Source organism: Dipodomys spectabilis, unplaced genomic scaffold, assembly GCF_019054845.1.
Source record: "Dipodomys spectabilis isolate Male_0828 unplaced genomic scaffold, ASM1905484v1 ptg000003l, whole genome shotgun sequence".
Taxonomy (NCBI): Eukaryota; Metazoa; Chordata; class Mammalia; order Rodentia; family Heteromyidae; genus Dipodomys; species Dipodomys spectabilis.
This window is the reverse complement of record NW_024870680.1, coordinates 13,157,925-13,173,329: the sequence shown is the minus strand read 5'-3', so window position 1 is coordinate 13,173,329 and position 15,405 is coordinate 13,157,925. Positions and strand designations below refer to the sequence as shown.

At 37.4% G+C, this 15,405-nt stretch overlaps 1 protein-coding gene across 2 annotated transcripts in view; it reads left to right on the top strand.

Moving 5' to 3' along the window:
- Positions 1 to 15,405, top strand: part of Uvrag (UV radiation resistance associated) — a 317,269-nt gene that overhangs the window by 236,881 nt on the left and 64,983 nt on the right. For both annotated transcript variants that reach the window (XM_042689000.1, XM_042689006.1), the window contains one exon: positions 2,718 to 2,796. In XM_042689000.1, the coding sequence (XP_042544934.1) occupies positions 2,718 to 2,796 (79 nt within the window). The remainder of the gene's footprint in view (positions 1 to 2,717; positions 2,797 to 15,405) is intronic.

Sequence of the window (15,405 nt, the reverse complement as noted above, 5' to 3'; positions counted from 1 at the left end):
TTAAGGCTGAAGGGCTCCAGTTCCCCACTGGTCTTCCCACCACCCTTGTCAGAGGCAGTAGTGACAGAAGGCCTCAGAATTCTTTCACAACATAATTTGTTCTATTTCTGTGATTTTCATCATGCACAGTGAATTTGGAAACTGAATTGAATTTTTTAAATATTTGCCATTAATTATTACATTAATAGGTTACTTTGAGTGCATTGATAGGAAGTGCATAGTTAATCCTGCAGTTACTTAGGGTGATACTAGCCTTTAATGAGCTTTGTTTGTGGTATTAAGAATCTTTCTCTTTGTTGAACTTGAATGGCATATTCTTATCTAAGCTAATGTATTTCCTCATCACTAACTGAAATAAAATACCTTTGATTTATATCTTGCATCTGATGGTATTGTTTTACTCTCTAAAATAAATTCCATTTTTCTAAATTGCTTAATAGACCTATAAACTCATGTGCCTTTTTAAAGTAAGATGAATGTGTGATAGTTATAAACTATTAACCCTTCAACTCGAAGACAATTTGAAAGCAGCACAACATGTGAGCTGTATCCTAATACTTGATCTGTCTTAGCATCATCATGTTTGAACCATGTTTGAACCTCGAATCACTCTCCAGTTTGTTTTAATGTTACACATATATATACCTTGTGGCTCTTTCCATAAAGAAGTCCTGATGAAGTCATAATAAAGTCAAATGTTTTGAGACACATTTTTTTTATAAATCTAAAGGTTTGGTTTTCAATGTGTGTTGATTTCAATTTACCCTTTAAATATATAAAACAAATTTCTAGATTTATTAACGTGAAGATTGAGATTGCTTTGGGTTTGGAGAACTATGGGATGTCTTATAAAATAACTACATAGTACAGAGTTTCAGGACTCTAGTACATCTGTCTAAAGTGCCTTGTTGTTGTGTCTTTGCAAATATGAAGTTTCTTTGCACAAGACCCCGTATGAGTTTGAATGATTCCCAGATACCTTGCAAAAGCCTGATGATGCATTTTGCTTTTCCTGAATTTACATTGCTTTCAGTTTTCATCTCTGTTTGGGACCCAGACCCACATGTCCTTCTACTTTATTTTTTACTGTTTCAATTAAATAGAAAGCTATATCTTCTTGATAGGCATCTTAAATGTTTGGTTTCCTCTAGTTGATTTTTTTAGTTCATAAGCTTGCTCACTCCTAAATGCTTATAATTTTATACCACAACAAATTTACCTTTTAGATACTATGAAACCAGCAACTCTTGAGACTTTAACATGAAGTTTTAAATTCTATTTTTCTTTGATGTCCCCCCAAAATGTTGTCCTCCTTGCTTTCAATAAGACAATTTAAAGGAAGGTTATCTAGTAATTGTCACTTACCAGCCATTTCAATAAGATTACTTTATTCTTGGGGGTTGGAGGGTGCACCAGTCCCTGGGCTTGAATTCAGGGCCTGGGTGCTGTTCCTGAGCTTTGTGCTCAAGGTTAGCACTCTACCACTTTGAGCCACAACTCCATTTCCAAGATAACTTTATTCCTGAGAGTAATTGTATATTTCAAAGCTAAGGGAGATGACATTCATGATCCTATCTGTTATTATTGATCTTTTGTAGAGAAATCTGTTTCTGGTTATTATATACTTGATCTTGAGAATAAGAATAAATGACCTGATCTTGAGAATAAGAAGTAAATGACTAGAATCTACATATGTGCTAACCTTTTATTCTTCAGTTATAGAAATGATAAAAGGAAAATAGTGAGGCAAGTTCTTCTCCTAAAGCAACTCCTCCTCTTTATATAGATAAAGATATCATGCCTCTGTTATGTTCATGAGAGTTTTAAGGTATAAACAAACATGTTACTGTGGCAACGTCATATCCACATAGTCATCCCTATAAATGTGACAAATGTTTTAATGATTTTTAGCTCATAAGGCACTAATTTGACTGACCACGTTAAGAGAAACAAAAGTCTTATATATTTCTTGTTTTCTTGTTTTTATTAGTAACATATTGATCTTATAAAATGATGAGTTCCATGTTGGTATGTTATACATATGCATAATATACTCTGGTCACATTTTTCCCCTATTGTCTTTTTTGTCCCCACTTGTATGTTGCATTTTAAATTGATTTTCTTTCCCCTAACTGTTATTGCTTGAACCTCCTTCTCCCATTTCATAAAAGTTGAAATATCAAATACAAGATACTAGCAGGAATGTTTGGGGGGGGGGGACTCTTAATCTTAAGGTGTCGTGTTTATGACATATAAATAAATAGGAAGCAGTGCCTCAATTTTTTTTTTTTTTGGGTCCGGTTGTGGGGCCTGAACTCTGGGGCTGGGCGCTGTCCCTCAGCTCTTCAGCTCAAAGCTAGCTAGCACTCTACCACTTGAGCCACAGTGCCACTTCCGGCTTTTTTCTTATTTGGTGCTGAGGAATCGAACCCAGGGCCTCAGGCATACAAGGCAAGCGCTCTACCACTGAGCCACCTTCCCAGCCCACCTCAACTTCTTGTAATTGGTGGAGCAACTCCTATTCAGTTTTCCCTTGAAAGGAAGCAACCAATCTGACTTGACTCCTATTATAAAAATGTTAGTAGACTGTAGTGACTCTGTGAGTTAGTCCAATGTTGAGACGTTTGTGGAATACCTAAGAAAACTTCAGTCTCTGTCAACAACTTGGAGATTGTATTTGCTCACTTTTAGAAAACTTGTCATTTTTCATTCCTTAGGTTTCCACTGTATCCAAAAGGAGGGGAGAAGTTACAGTTTGATTATGGTGTCTATCTTCTGAACAAAAACATAGCACAGGTAAGTAGCTGTTCTTCACTTCTACTTCCTTGAATTATTGGCTATCTTCCTAAATAAATATTATAGTGAACCTTCTTATTTAACCAGTTACCTGAATAATGCAAAATTATTTTTTGATCATAATCAATTTCCGTGCCATTGTAATGACCATAAAGAGGCAGCAGGTACAGTTTGGAATCCTCCTGCTAACCACTAGAAGCAGTAGTTAGAAGCTAACCACTGTGTTCATACTTGCTGGTAGCCTTGTGCTTGAATGTGTAGACTTTATAATCACTTGGCTCTACAGTTCGAATCATAATAGCTTTCTTTCTGTAGACCACATCTAGGGACTCCTATTGCATTGTTGTTTAAGGAATAAAAGTTTAGTGCTTTTGGCACTTCCTTAATGGTCTCCTCACCTCATTATCCAGACCCAAAGGAAAAGACCAAACATACATTCCTTCCAGCCCATCTTGGATTGTTGTGGCGCTTTCATCATCACATCACTTTGGGCCCCACTTGAGTAATGTTTAACCACATGCCACAGTAAGACTCTGAGATGCCTGAGTTTGTGTTTTCCTGAAAGAAATATGTAACAGTATTTCTTTAGCTTACTTGGCTCTACTTATAAACGAAGGCCAGCTTCAGTGCTTTCTTTTTATTTGAATATCTTTCCAATTAGAATAGTCTGTGGATGAGAATCCACAACATGGCTGTTGTTTATAAACATGATCAGCTATCTCCTTAGACTTTTCCACTTTAGAGAAGTAATAAAGCTTGTGGCATTGTCAGTTTCCTTTCATCCATCTCTATCTAAAGTCTTCCTCAACAATTTTCTTGTTTATGTGTGATCAATCAAAAATTATTCTTCCATATGGTGTTATCTTTGTCTTGTTTCCCTTAACCAACCGCTATGTAATGATGGTTTTTTTCATCTGTTTTTTATTAAGATTGTTATCCTTCTTCTAAAATTGGATCAAATTTCTAGTTTGCAGCCCTGCACCAATCACTTACTTCCTAACCCCAAATTCAGAGTCCTCTTGACTATAGTACTTTTAGTTTCCTTTGTTCCGGCTTGTCCTCTGATCCAGGCAAGCAGCCTTGCGCACCGTTTCTGGCCTATGCATGACTTACCTTCACATGAGCCACTCTTCCCATGAGTACTTACTCTCTTCTGCTTTTGGCAGATAAATAGTATAGCCAAAGGAATGGGGCTTTGATGTCAAGGCTGTCAAGCTCACACGCCTAGGATCATGGTTGTATTTTTCTAAGGAGAAGGCAGTGCTCTGACAGAATTGGTCAAGTAGTGCCCAGACTAAGACAGCATTAAGAAAGACAAGTAAATTAGTAAATGAACTCAACAGCATCTCCAGTGAGGTCAGCCGTAGTAGAAAGATCCCATGGATACGACTGGGTCCAATTTGGCAGTAAAACTGGCATCATTTAGCTGAACTAAGTTTCGATCTGAATTCAGACTTTATTTTTTTCCTCATTCTATGAACATCAGCCCTAATATTGGAAGGCTATTGGAATCTTCTTGGTGAAACTTGCCCTTGCCTGGCTTTCCCCTTAAATCTCAGCTGCAAACCACAAGCACATGTACACACTATGTGTGCACATGCCCAAACATTCATGCACATCAACACACATTGTACAGGCACAGTCACTTCTTTCTCAGCCAAAGCCTAGTATGAATTCAAGGGTATCTTAAAGAGGTGCTGAGAATAGCCCTGCTTGATTTGAGAGCATGACCAAATAGAGACTGACTGCAACAGGAAAGAAGAATTCAATGCTCTATATCAGATTCCCACCTTTAGCACCTGCATGGCTTCCTATTAGGAGGACTTCCCAAATAGCCTCTGACTTTTTGACTGAGCCACGGGTACAGGTATGTTAAACTAGTTTTGTTCATCTGTTTTAAGAAGTGGATTGGTAGTCATTTTATCCTTTTCATCTTGATATTCTTTTCATAAGCTTATAGGTTACTTGTGTTTGTGAATGATGAATAGATTAAACACTCTAAATGCATACAAAGCAATACCTTGCTCTGTGGTATTTTTATTCACTACTGTTGTGACAGTTTTAAAAGATCCAGGTACCAGTGGCTCACACACCTGTAATCCTAGCTATTTATGAGGCTGAGATCTAAGAATCAAAGTTTGAAGCCAGTCCAATCAGGAAAGTCTTAGGACTCTTACCTCCAATTAACACCAAAAAGCTGGAAATGGAAATGTGGCTCAAATGGTAGAGAGCCAGACTTGAGCAAAAAAGCTAAGGAACAAAAGGCTCAGACCCTGAGTACAAGCTCTAGTACTGACACCAAAGAAAAAGGAAGAGACAAGAAACTGCAAAACAAATCTTAGATTTGTTTTGATTTATTCAAGAAACCCCTTCTACACATTTAGAAGGTTTCAGCAAATTTTTGACCCCAAGAAGCTTAGAGACAGTTTCTTTTTGTTTCTGACCTTACTGCCATCTCTTTTTCACATTTTAATTTGTAACAAATCAAAGAGCCATTCATTATAATGGCTCCTAACCAAGTATGATAGCAAGAAGGTATTTCTAGCTTTTGAAGGTTTACCTACATAGACGAATACATGTTGTCAAAGGGAGTTTGTCTTCTCAGCCAGTTTCACTTGTACCTCATCTCCAGAGATGTGAACAAATCATCGTATTCAAAGGCCCACCTCAGTAATTTATAAGCCACATTAGTGGAGGTGGATGAAAGCTTTGGCATGTGTAGAAGTGCCAGAGAAAAAGGAGTGAAGTCATTTAATACTACGTTTATAACTTGGTTGAGGATTTGAATAGTCAATAGGACCTTTCATCACAACCAGAAGTAGTAGTAAAATCGCTTTTTTTGGTAGAGGAAATGACAGAACTTAGTAATATTTGTTACTTCAGTATTTGGGATCAGTCCAGCCCATGTTTTGAAAGCATGGGCTTAGAAAGGCAGGCCATCAAGTAGAACTCCTCTGGTGTTGTTTAAAGAGTGGCACGCTGATCAGGCATGCTTACCCTCCGCATACACGTCACTGCTGTCTGAGGGCGTGTGTGCACTGGATTAGTATTGGAAGTGAGTTCAACAGAATGCCTATTTTCAGCACCAGCTACTAAGATTGGTCACGTGCCAGCCCCTTCGGTGGGAAAATGCCTACCCTGATGGTCATTAGGTAATGTTAGAGACGGGAACCTGTCAGAAATCAGGGATACTGTCATTAGCAATGATTTTATAAAATTAGGCCCTGCAATCATTTATATCAGAAAACTTGGAAGTCCAGTATATTCGAATTTATGCAGAGCACAGTAGTTGGCCTGTAAGAGATAATGGAGCAGAAATTATAATAGTTTATCTTATGTTTATGGAGAGTTTTATAGTTTGAATTCAAACAATATATGCTTGAATCCATACACCCCTCCTCATCACTCTGTAAAAAGGAAAAAGAAAAAGGCAGGAACTATGAAATGGATTTGAAGATAAGAATGGCTTCTACTTCCATATGCCCATTGTTCTACTATATTTCTGTTAAAACTATACCAAATCAGAGTTGATATTCTCAAATAGAAAAAGAACTGAATGTGCCTTGAGAGCAGATGATAAGTATGTTTAACATCGTGATATTTCCATTAGAAAGACAAGGTCTGAAACACTAAGTCCTAAAGACATGTTTAATAAATGAATGGAATGAATATTGACAGGACGCCATGATAATAACAGGAAACTGGGACATGGAGTAGTAACTTAAATGGAAAAAGAAATTGTTGAACATGTGTACAACCCTTTACAAAGTAGATAACTGCCATTTGCAACAACAGGCATGAATCTGTATAACATTACCCTAAGTGAAATAGTCATACTCAGATAGAAGATAATTTATTGTCACTTTTAAAAGCTTAATTTTTTTTCTTTTTTTGAGTATAGTTTTATTATTATCATTAAGGTATTATACAGAGATGTTACCATTTTATAAGTAATAAGTACATTTCTTTTTTGGACAATGTCACTCCTTCCTTCACTTTTCCTCAGTCTTCCCCTCCTGCCCCTGCCCACAAGTTACACAGTTCATTTTCCACATAGTATATGCTGAATAAGATACTGCATGTGCTCAACCTTCCTCCTTTCTTTTCTGCATCCCCTTTTATTCCTTCCCCCACAAAAAAAAAAAATCAAAAACAAATACCACCACTACCTAGAATCTTTGAGGGAAAGAGAGAGTGAAATAGAGCTATTGCTCAAGTGGTAGAGCGCTAGCCTTGAGCAAAAAAGCTAAAAAAGAAAAAAAGACCCTGAGTTCAAGCCCCACTACCAGCACAAAAACAAAACAAGCAAAAAAGGGTAAAGGCTGGGACTTAGCTCAGTGACACATAGAATACGATATATTATTGCAAGGTATGGGTGCACCCCTATAATCCTACCACTCTCAGAAGGCTGGGCTACAAAGTGAGTTCAAGGCTAGGCTATGCTGCATAGTGAAATGATGTCTCAAAAATAAAAGTCAAGTAAGTAGAAATAGAGTATCACCAATAGTTACCAAGATGGTGAGGTAGAGAAAGAATGGATAAGTAGGTCAGAGGGCATAAATTAGAAGTGAGGTATGATGAATACGAACGTCTGGAGAGGTAATATACTGCATGAGGGTTATAGTCAATAATACTGAATTGTATGCTGAAAGTGTATTGTGGGTAGATTTATCACCCAAAAAAGGGTGATAAGTGGGTTGATTTGTTTGACTATTGTGATCATCCTACTGAGAGAGAGGGGGGGGGGGGAGAGGGAGAGAGAGAGGGAGTATATGTGTGTGTTCATGGCTGAGGTTTGTGGTCTGAAAAAAGGGTGATAAGTGGGTTCATTTGTTTGACTTGTGATCACTCTGCTGAATGTGTGTGTTATGTATGTATGTATGTATGTATCATGGCTGAGGTTTGTGGTCTGAAACTAGCCCTGGACAAAAAGCATGAGACTTTTTAAAAAAATTATAAAGGGCTGGGGGCATCGCTCAAATGGTAGAATGCTTGTCGTCCTGAATTCCAATCCTAGTATTATGGGGAAAAAGTAAGTTATATATATGCACACACATACATATATACATACATATGTGTGTGTGTGTGTGTGTGTGTGTATTTTAAATATACACAATAAGAGATAATTTTTCTAACAGTTAAATTTCTTGCTTAAAATTAATTTGGTTTGTTGAGCATCTACCATGGCTGTGTTCAATGAGTTGGGTTGTGACAGGGCAGAGAATCAGGCAGAGGATCCAGGCCTCCTTCAGTCTTCTTCAGATCTTCTGAAATAGCCAGCTGATTCACTTATAACTTAGCTAAATTCTGCTTCTCTGCAGGTTATTGGAGCAGCCAGTGATTTGGATAACAAATCAAACCATACTACTTTCCTATCTATCATTGGCTAAATCATTCCTAAATCATTCTTTCATGCTTTCCACTTGTACTTAGAATAAAAATTAAAACTGTCCTGTGATCACTAAGCTTTGAATGGAATACTCCTTGGCTACTTCTGACCCTCAATTACAGTGCTCATGCCACATTAACCTTCTGTTACCTAAAACACAAGCCTTTTCCTACCTCAGTGCCTTTGGTCTTGCTGTACCCATGGTTTTTGGAAATGATCTGTTTCCTAGTTCTTTTCATGGCTGGTTATTTATCATTGTCCATGGCTTAGCTCAACAGTCACTTCTTCAATAAGGCCTATTTGACAACTGTTTCTAAAGTAGTCCCTCTTCAGTTAATTCATTCCTATTCTGTCATTTAATTAATTTCCATCACAGCGCTTATCTACTACAATTTAACATTATTTTCATTGTTTATTGTATGTCTGTTCCCACTAGGTCATAAGCCTAATGAAACAGTAATCTTTCTTTTTTCCTTTTCCTTTCTTTTTTTTTCAGTACTGAGAGAATAAAATCAAGGCCTAAAACAAGCTAAATAAGTGTTTTGCCATTGAGCTATCCTTCCCACCTCTTTCCAAAAGACTATTTAAAGAAAGAAAGGAAGGAAGGAAGGGAGAGAGGGAAGGAGGGAGGAAGGAAGGAAGGAAGAAAACGGTGGTATTAGGGAGCAGTAGTACAAGCCTGTAATCCTAGCTCCTTGATCATAGGTCTGTGGCTGGCCCGACATCTAGTGAGATCTTGTCCCTGCTTCTCTGTGGGATTCCCAGCTCCTCATGGGGTTTGGGAGGGCAGGGATATTTTTATAGTCTGAGACATGCTTGCGTTCTTCATGGTGCAGACATTTGCACAATGATACATAAATGAAAGTGGCTAAATCCACTAGCCTTTTGAATAAATCAAAGTAGAAATATAAAACATTGCTAATAGTATATGTCTTCTGCACCATGCACTCATGGTTTTTAAAAAAAGGCCAATTTTGCTGAGGAATGTCCATGATGAAACAGTAAAATGTATTGATTATACTAAATCTTAGTTCTTTAATGTACATCAATATTTAGCATGCCTAGCCCTCCTACTGCATACCAATACATACTGGGAAGGCATTTGTGTGGTTGAGCTGCTACCTGAATTAGCTGCCTTCTTGGGAAGAATTGTCTTTGCTTGAGAGAATGGCTGACAAAGTGATTCAGACTTCAGACTTTGGCAAACATTTTCTCAGAAATGAATGAAATGAGCCTGTCTCTTCAAGTCAATTAACTAATGATAAAATTTAAGATTTTTCATTGAAAAATGGAATTTTAGGACACATATCTGCCATGAGATCAACAGCTTCTTAGTCCTTCCAGATGTTTTTGATAAGATTGATAGTGATTTTAATACATGTATGTGTTTAAATATTTTATAATAAATACAGTGTATCAACACGTAGATATAAAGATATAACTCAGTGAGCGAGCAGTTTCACAACAACTAATATATATTATTATGGGTAAAGATCCCTTCAGATTGCCAGAAAGACTAATGGATTTCAATGTAGTAGAGTGTGAAGAACTTTTGATAGGGTTTCAAATTCTGAATTGCTACTTTAAACAACTATTACTTGATATAGGAGTACTATCAAAAGAATGTCCACAATTATCTGAAAAAAGGCTATGAAGCAACAACTTTCTTTTCCAACAATCTCTGTATAAGGCTGGATTTTCTTACAAAACAACGTGAATGCTGAAGAAAATATGAGGCTCCAGCTGTTTTTTATTAAGCCTAGACATTACAAGAGACTTGCAAAAATAAAAAACAATGTCACTCATCTCTCTAAATTTCTCTTTGGAAAACATGCTTGGTTTTCATTAGAAATATTTATATTAACAAATAATAGGTTTCAATTGTTATTTTTAAACTAGTGAATGAATTTCCAAGCTTTCTTCATTTCTTTTTTGGTATAATTTCTATTCTGGTAAGTTAGTATACTTTTACCCCCTTAAACAAAAGCTCTCTGGAGTCCTCAATGATTTTAAGAGCGTGAAGGAATCTTGAGACCAAGAAGTTTGAGAACTGTTGGCCTAGACAGTGTGGCCATCCAGCTTTCCTAGCAAAGTCCTCAGTTGCTCATGGTGTGATAAACAAAGTCACATGTGTCAGTTTCCCAAATGTGGAAACATTATATGAGACCTGCCAGTTTGAATTCCAGTACTACTACGAAGTATAAAGTCAGAAGCCCTTTGAGGCTTCTTCACTATTGCTTTTGGCATTTCTTAAGCCAGTCCTCATCTCTCCTTTGTTAAAAGTTCAGACACTGAGGATCGGTATTTTGAAGATAGACTTTGTAAATGATAATGACAAGCATTCTCATTGAATGTAAGGGCTTTGGTATACTTTTTGTCCTGTAGCTCATTTTATATTCTACGAAGTTTACTAACCAGGTCTATCTTTAGATATAAGAAATCAAGCTGTACCTGTGCTAAAGCTGTTAATTGCTAAAGACAATTAGAGACACATCCTCTAAGATTATGTCCAGTTATGACCCACTTTTTTTATTGTGAAAATACCGTACAGAGGGGTTACAATTACATGGGTAAGGTAATGAGTACATTTCTAATCAACCATTGTTGCCTCCTCCTTTGTTTCCCTTTCCCACCCCACCCCGTCCCCCGCCAAAGTTGTGTAGTTGTTTTTCAACATAAGGCCTTGTACATCTCATTGTTGCAATGGGTCCACCTGTCCCTGTTTAAACAATTTTATAACCCACTTTTTAACGTTCTTTATTTTCTATTAAACTTGGGTCATCCTACAATCCTATGAGGAGAATAATGTATTGACAGATTTATATATATTAATCTTACCATGAGCCCTCTGAGACCCACAGTGAAGTAGAACTAGGATTAAAATTTGTGAATATAGTTGGGCACCAGTGGCTCATATCTTCAATCCTAGCTACTCAGGAGGCAGAGTAACTACCAAAAAGTCCAAAGTGGAGTTGTTGACTCAATTGGTAGAGCACCAGCCTTGAATGAGAAAGCTAAGCAAGAACATGAAGCCCCGAGTTCAAGCCCCAGTATTGGCACGCACGCGCGCACACACACACACACACACACACACACACACACACACACACACACACACACACACACACACACACACACACACACACACACACACACACACACACACACACACACACACACACACACACACACACACACACACACACCCTACCTGAGTACTCATTACCTTTCTTTTTCTGCAAGTTATTTTAAGACTTCAGAAAAAGTAAAAGTTACCTCTCCTTCCAAAATGACCCATTCTGCCACAGACCTAGTCTTTCTCTAAACTTGACTACTCTTAGTGCACAGCTATTTAGAAGGGATTGATGCCAGCTTGCACCTAGAATCTTGAACTCATGCATATTCCTCTAGCATACAGTCCAATGTGTATGACACATGGGAAAAAAAACGAATTTTCATTTTTGTAATTCTTGAAGGCCTCAAGAATCCAAATTCCAAGGATGTTTTGATAGCCAAAATTCTATGTACCTCTTGATGCCCACAAAATTTGCCAGTAATATACTAGAATCTTATATTTTTAAAAAAAACTTTAGGGGCTGGGAAGGTGGCTCAGTGGTAGAGCACTTGCCTTGCATGCTTGAAGCCCTGGGTTCGATTCCTCAGCACCACATAAGCAGAAAAAAAAAAGCCGGAAGTGGCACTGTGACTCAAGTGGTAGAGTGCTAGCCTTGAGCTGAAGAGCTGAGGGACAGCGCCCAGGCCCAGAGTTCAGGCCCCACGACCAGTCCCCCCCCCAAAAAAAACTTTATTGTTATGTAATTGGCATGCCATATAGTTCATCAATTTAAAGTATAAAATTCAATGGTTTTTAGTGTATTTATTTACCAAATAGTGCACTTACCCATAATCAATTTTAGAACTTTTTTGTTACCTCCAAAAGAAGCCCTTAGCCATTCTCCCATTCTTCTAACCCGTGCCACCCCCACCTTCCACAGGGTTCTATTTCTGTAATCTGTTTCTGTTCATTTGTCTATTCTGAACATTTTCTACTAATGCAGCCATAAGATATGAGGTCTTTTGTAATTGGGTCCTTTTTTTAAAGATTCATCTATGTTTTAACGTTATGTCAATCATTTCTTTTTAGTGCCAAATCGTGTTGGCAATTAGATATATATGATTGTGCCTCCACTTAATTCGTTTAGGACTTGATAAATAATGTGAATTGTTTCCACGTTGTAGCTATTATGAATAATAGTCCTAGAAATACTTGTGTACAAGTTTGTAGGCACATATGTTTTCACTAATCTTGAGTGTATAGCTAGAAGTATAATTGCTGGGCCATAAACTGTGTTTGATATCTTAGGGAATTGTCAGACTTCACCCCTCTCCCCAGTACTAGATATCAAATCCAGGTTTTATACATGCTAGGGAGCTTTCCACCACTTGAGCCATAATCCCAGCCCTTTTCCTTATATTTTGCTGTAAGCATAGGTTCTTCATAACTTTGCCCAGGCTGGAGTCAAATTCATGATCCTCTTGCCTCCACCTGTCACGTAGTACAGGCTTGTGTCACCTTGCCCATTTTCAAACTGGATTAAATGTCTTTATAATTTAATTCAAAGAGACCTTTGTACTTCAAAGAAAGACAACCTGCAGAATGGAGAAAATAGTTATAAAATCAAAGGTTTATAATTTGATAATGTCTAGTTTTACGTGAATTTTTCCTTTCTTATTTGTTCTTTGGTATCTAAGAAGACTAAGTCAAGATTGTGAAGAGCCACTTTTTAGTTTTCATTCTCTGTAGTTTGAGCTCTTAGATTTAGGCTTGTGATCCATGACAATTAATTTTTATGCCTATTGTAAAGAAAAGGTTAATATTTAATCTTTATGGATATCCAGTTGTCCCAGACACATGTGTTAAGACTATTCCATCCTACTCTACTCATCCAGTTGTCCTAACACTACTGACAAAATTAAGTTTAAGTACTTTTATTAGACTTTGAAATCTCTTATATTAAGCTATATGCCTATCCTTATACTAGTATCACATTGTAGCTTTAGCTATTAAAAGCATTTTCTGGACCAAGTATATAGCTAGGAAGAGCACTTGCCAGGCTCTAAGTGGAACAAAAGAAATAAGGAAGAAAGGAAGGAATTCTAAATTGAAAAATAATATAATAATAATATAATAAATGAATAAGAAAATAATAAATAAAATAAAATAAAAATAACAATATAATATAAAATAATATATACCAATTTTGGGAATAACTGAAGAAGTTAGAACAGGGTGTTTTAAATTATCTACAGTCCTGCCACTCCCAGGCACCTCCTGAATCTTCCAAGCTTCCTGTCTTTACCTTACATATTTGAGGTAATATTTAAAATTGGGATTACACAAAGGATACTCAATAAGTGTCATTTCTGTTAGACTGATGTAGAGAGGTACTGCTTCAATACACATGACATACAAATTGTAAAGGCAGTGATTAAAAAGTGTCTGGCTAGGGCTGGGAACGTGGCTCAGCAGTAGAGTGCTGGCCTAGCATGCATGAAGCCCTGGGTTCGATTCCACAGCACCACATATACAGAAGAAGCCAGAAGTAGTGCTGTGGCTCAAGTGGTAGAGTGCTAGCCTTGAGCTAAAAGCTCAGGGACAGTGCCCAGGCCCTGAGTTCAAGCCCTAGGACTTGAAGTATCTGGCAAGTAAAAGGGGTGAGGAGTCAAGATACAGAAGGAGGACTGCCTCTGGCACATCATTACCTATTTGCACAGAACAGCTAGGAAAGTGGGGATGCAAGGTTGGTTTGGCTGACTAATGTTGGCCTTAGAACTATATGGTTATCAGTTACTACACTTAGACCTAACTGTGGTCTTTGTGAGCTCTCTTGGCAAGCTTCAGTTATAGAATAACTTTTTTGTTTTGTTTCTGTTTTTGTTTTGTACTGCAATTTGGACTCAGGGCCTTGTGCTTGCTAGTCAGGCACTATTACCACTGAAGCACACCTCAAGCCTTTGATTTTTTGGTTTTTGAAATAGAGTCTTAGCCTCTCAAGTAGGTAGGCATGAAAAGGTGTGAGAGTCACCAGCACCTGGCTAGTGCATTTTTAGTGAAAGAATAAATAAATAGTGAATTAGTTAAATAGAAAATTGTACTCTCTTCTTTAAGACTGATAATTAATTGCCTTACATCTTTCTATCTATCCCATCCATCTACCTACCTACTCACCTACCTACCAAACTAATCCATCATATGTGTGTGTATATATATGTATATATAGGTGTGTATGTAAATATTTATTCAAATAGATATGTATAAGTAATCATGTTTACATAATTGAATACTTAATTGAAGCCTGTGCTGGTGGCTGTGATCCTAGCTATTCAGGAGGCTGAGATCTGAGGATCAAGGTTCAAAGCCAACCTGGACAGGAAAATCTGAGACTCTTATCTCCAAATAACTACAAAAAGCTGGTAGTAGAGCTGTGATTCAAGTGGTAGAACGCTAGCCTTGAACACAAAAGCTCAGGGACAGTGCCCAGGTCATGAATTTAAGCCCCAAGACCAGTGCACACACATACACACAGACTCAAGATAGAAAAAATGTATAATTCTCTGAAATTTTCATTTTGTCTTAAAAGAAGTACCATGCTATCTTTTTTTTTTTGGTCAGTCATGGGGCCTGAACTCTGGGCCTGGGTGCTGTTCCTCAGCTCTTCAGCTCAAGGCTAGCACTCTACCACTTGAGCCACAGCACCACTTCCAGCTTTTTCTGCTTTATGTGGTGCTGAGGAATCAAACCCAGGGCCTCATGTATGTGAGGCAAGCACTCTATCACTGAGCCACCTTCCCAGCCCCACATGCTATCCTTTTTTATTTTAAAATGATTAGTTTGGTGTTTATATATTCACTTTATAGTTTATGAAGGACTGTCGTCATTATTAATCAACTTCCTATGCAGTGTTATATTGGCTGTAATCACTATGCTTTTTTGACATAAAAATGATAAATTGATTTTACTATTTTTACCTCATTGGACATTCTTTTCCATTTTAAACTGAAACTAGAAATCCATTGCCAGGAATAACATGCCAAATAAAATCTAGAATGTGTATAACATGTCCGTCTTCCTTATTTTAGAGTACAGAGCCCTTTTTCTTTTAGTATGCAAACGTTCAGAAGTGTTTGTATAATTGTGTTTCATTTACACTGAAATGAAC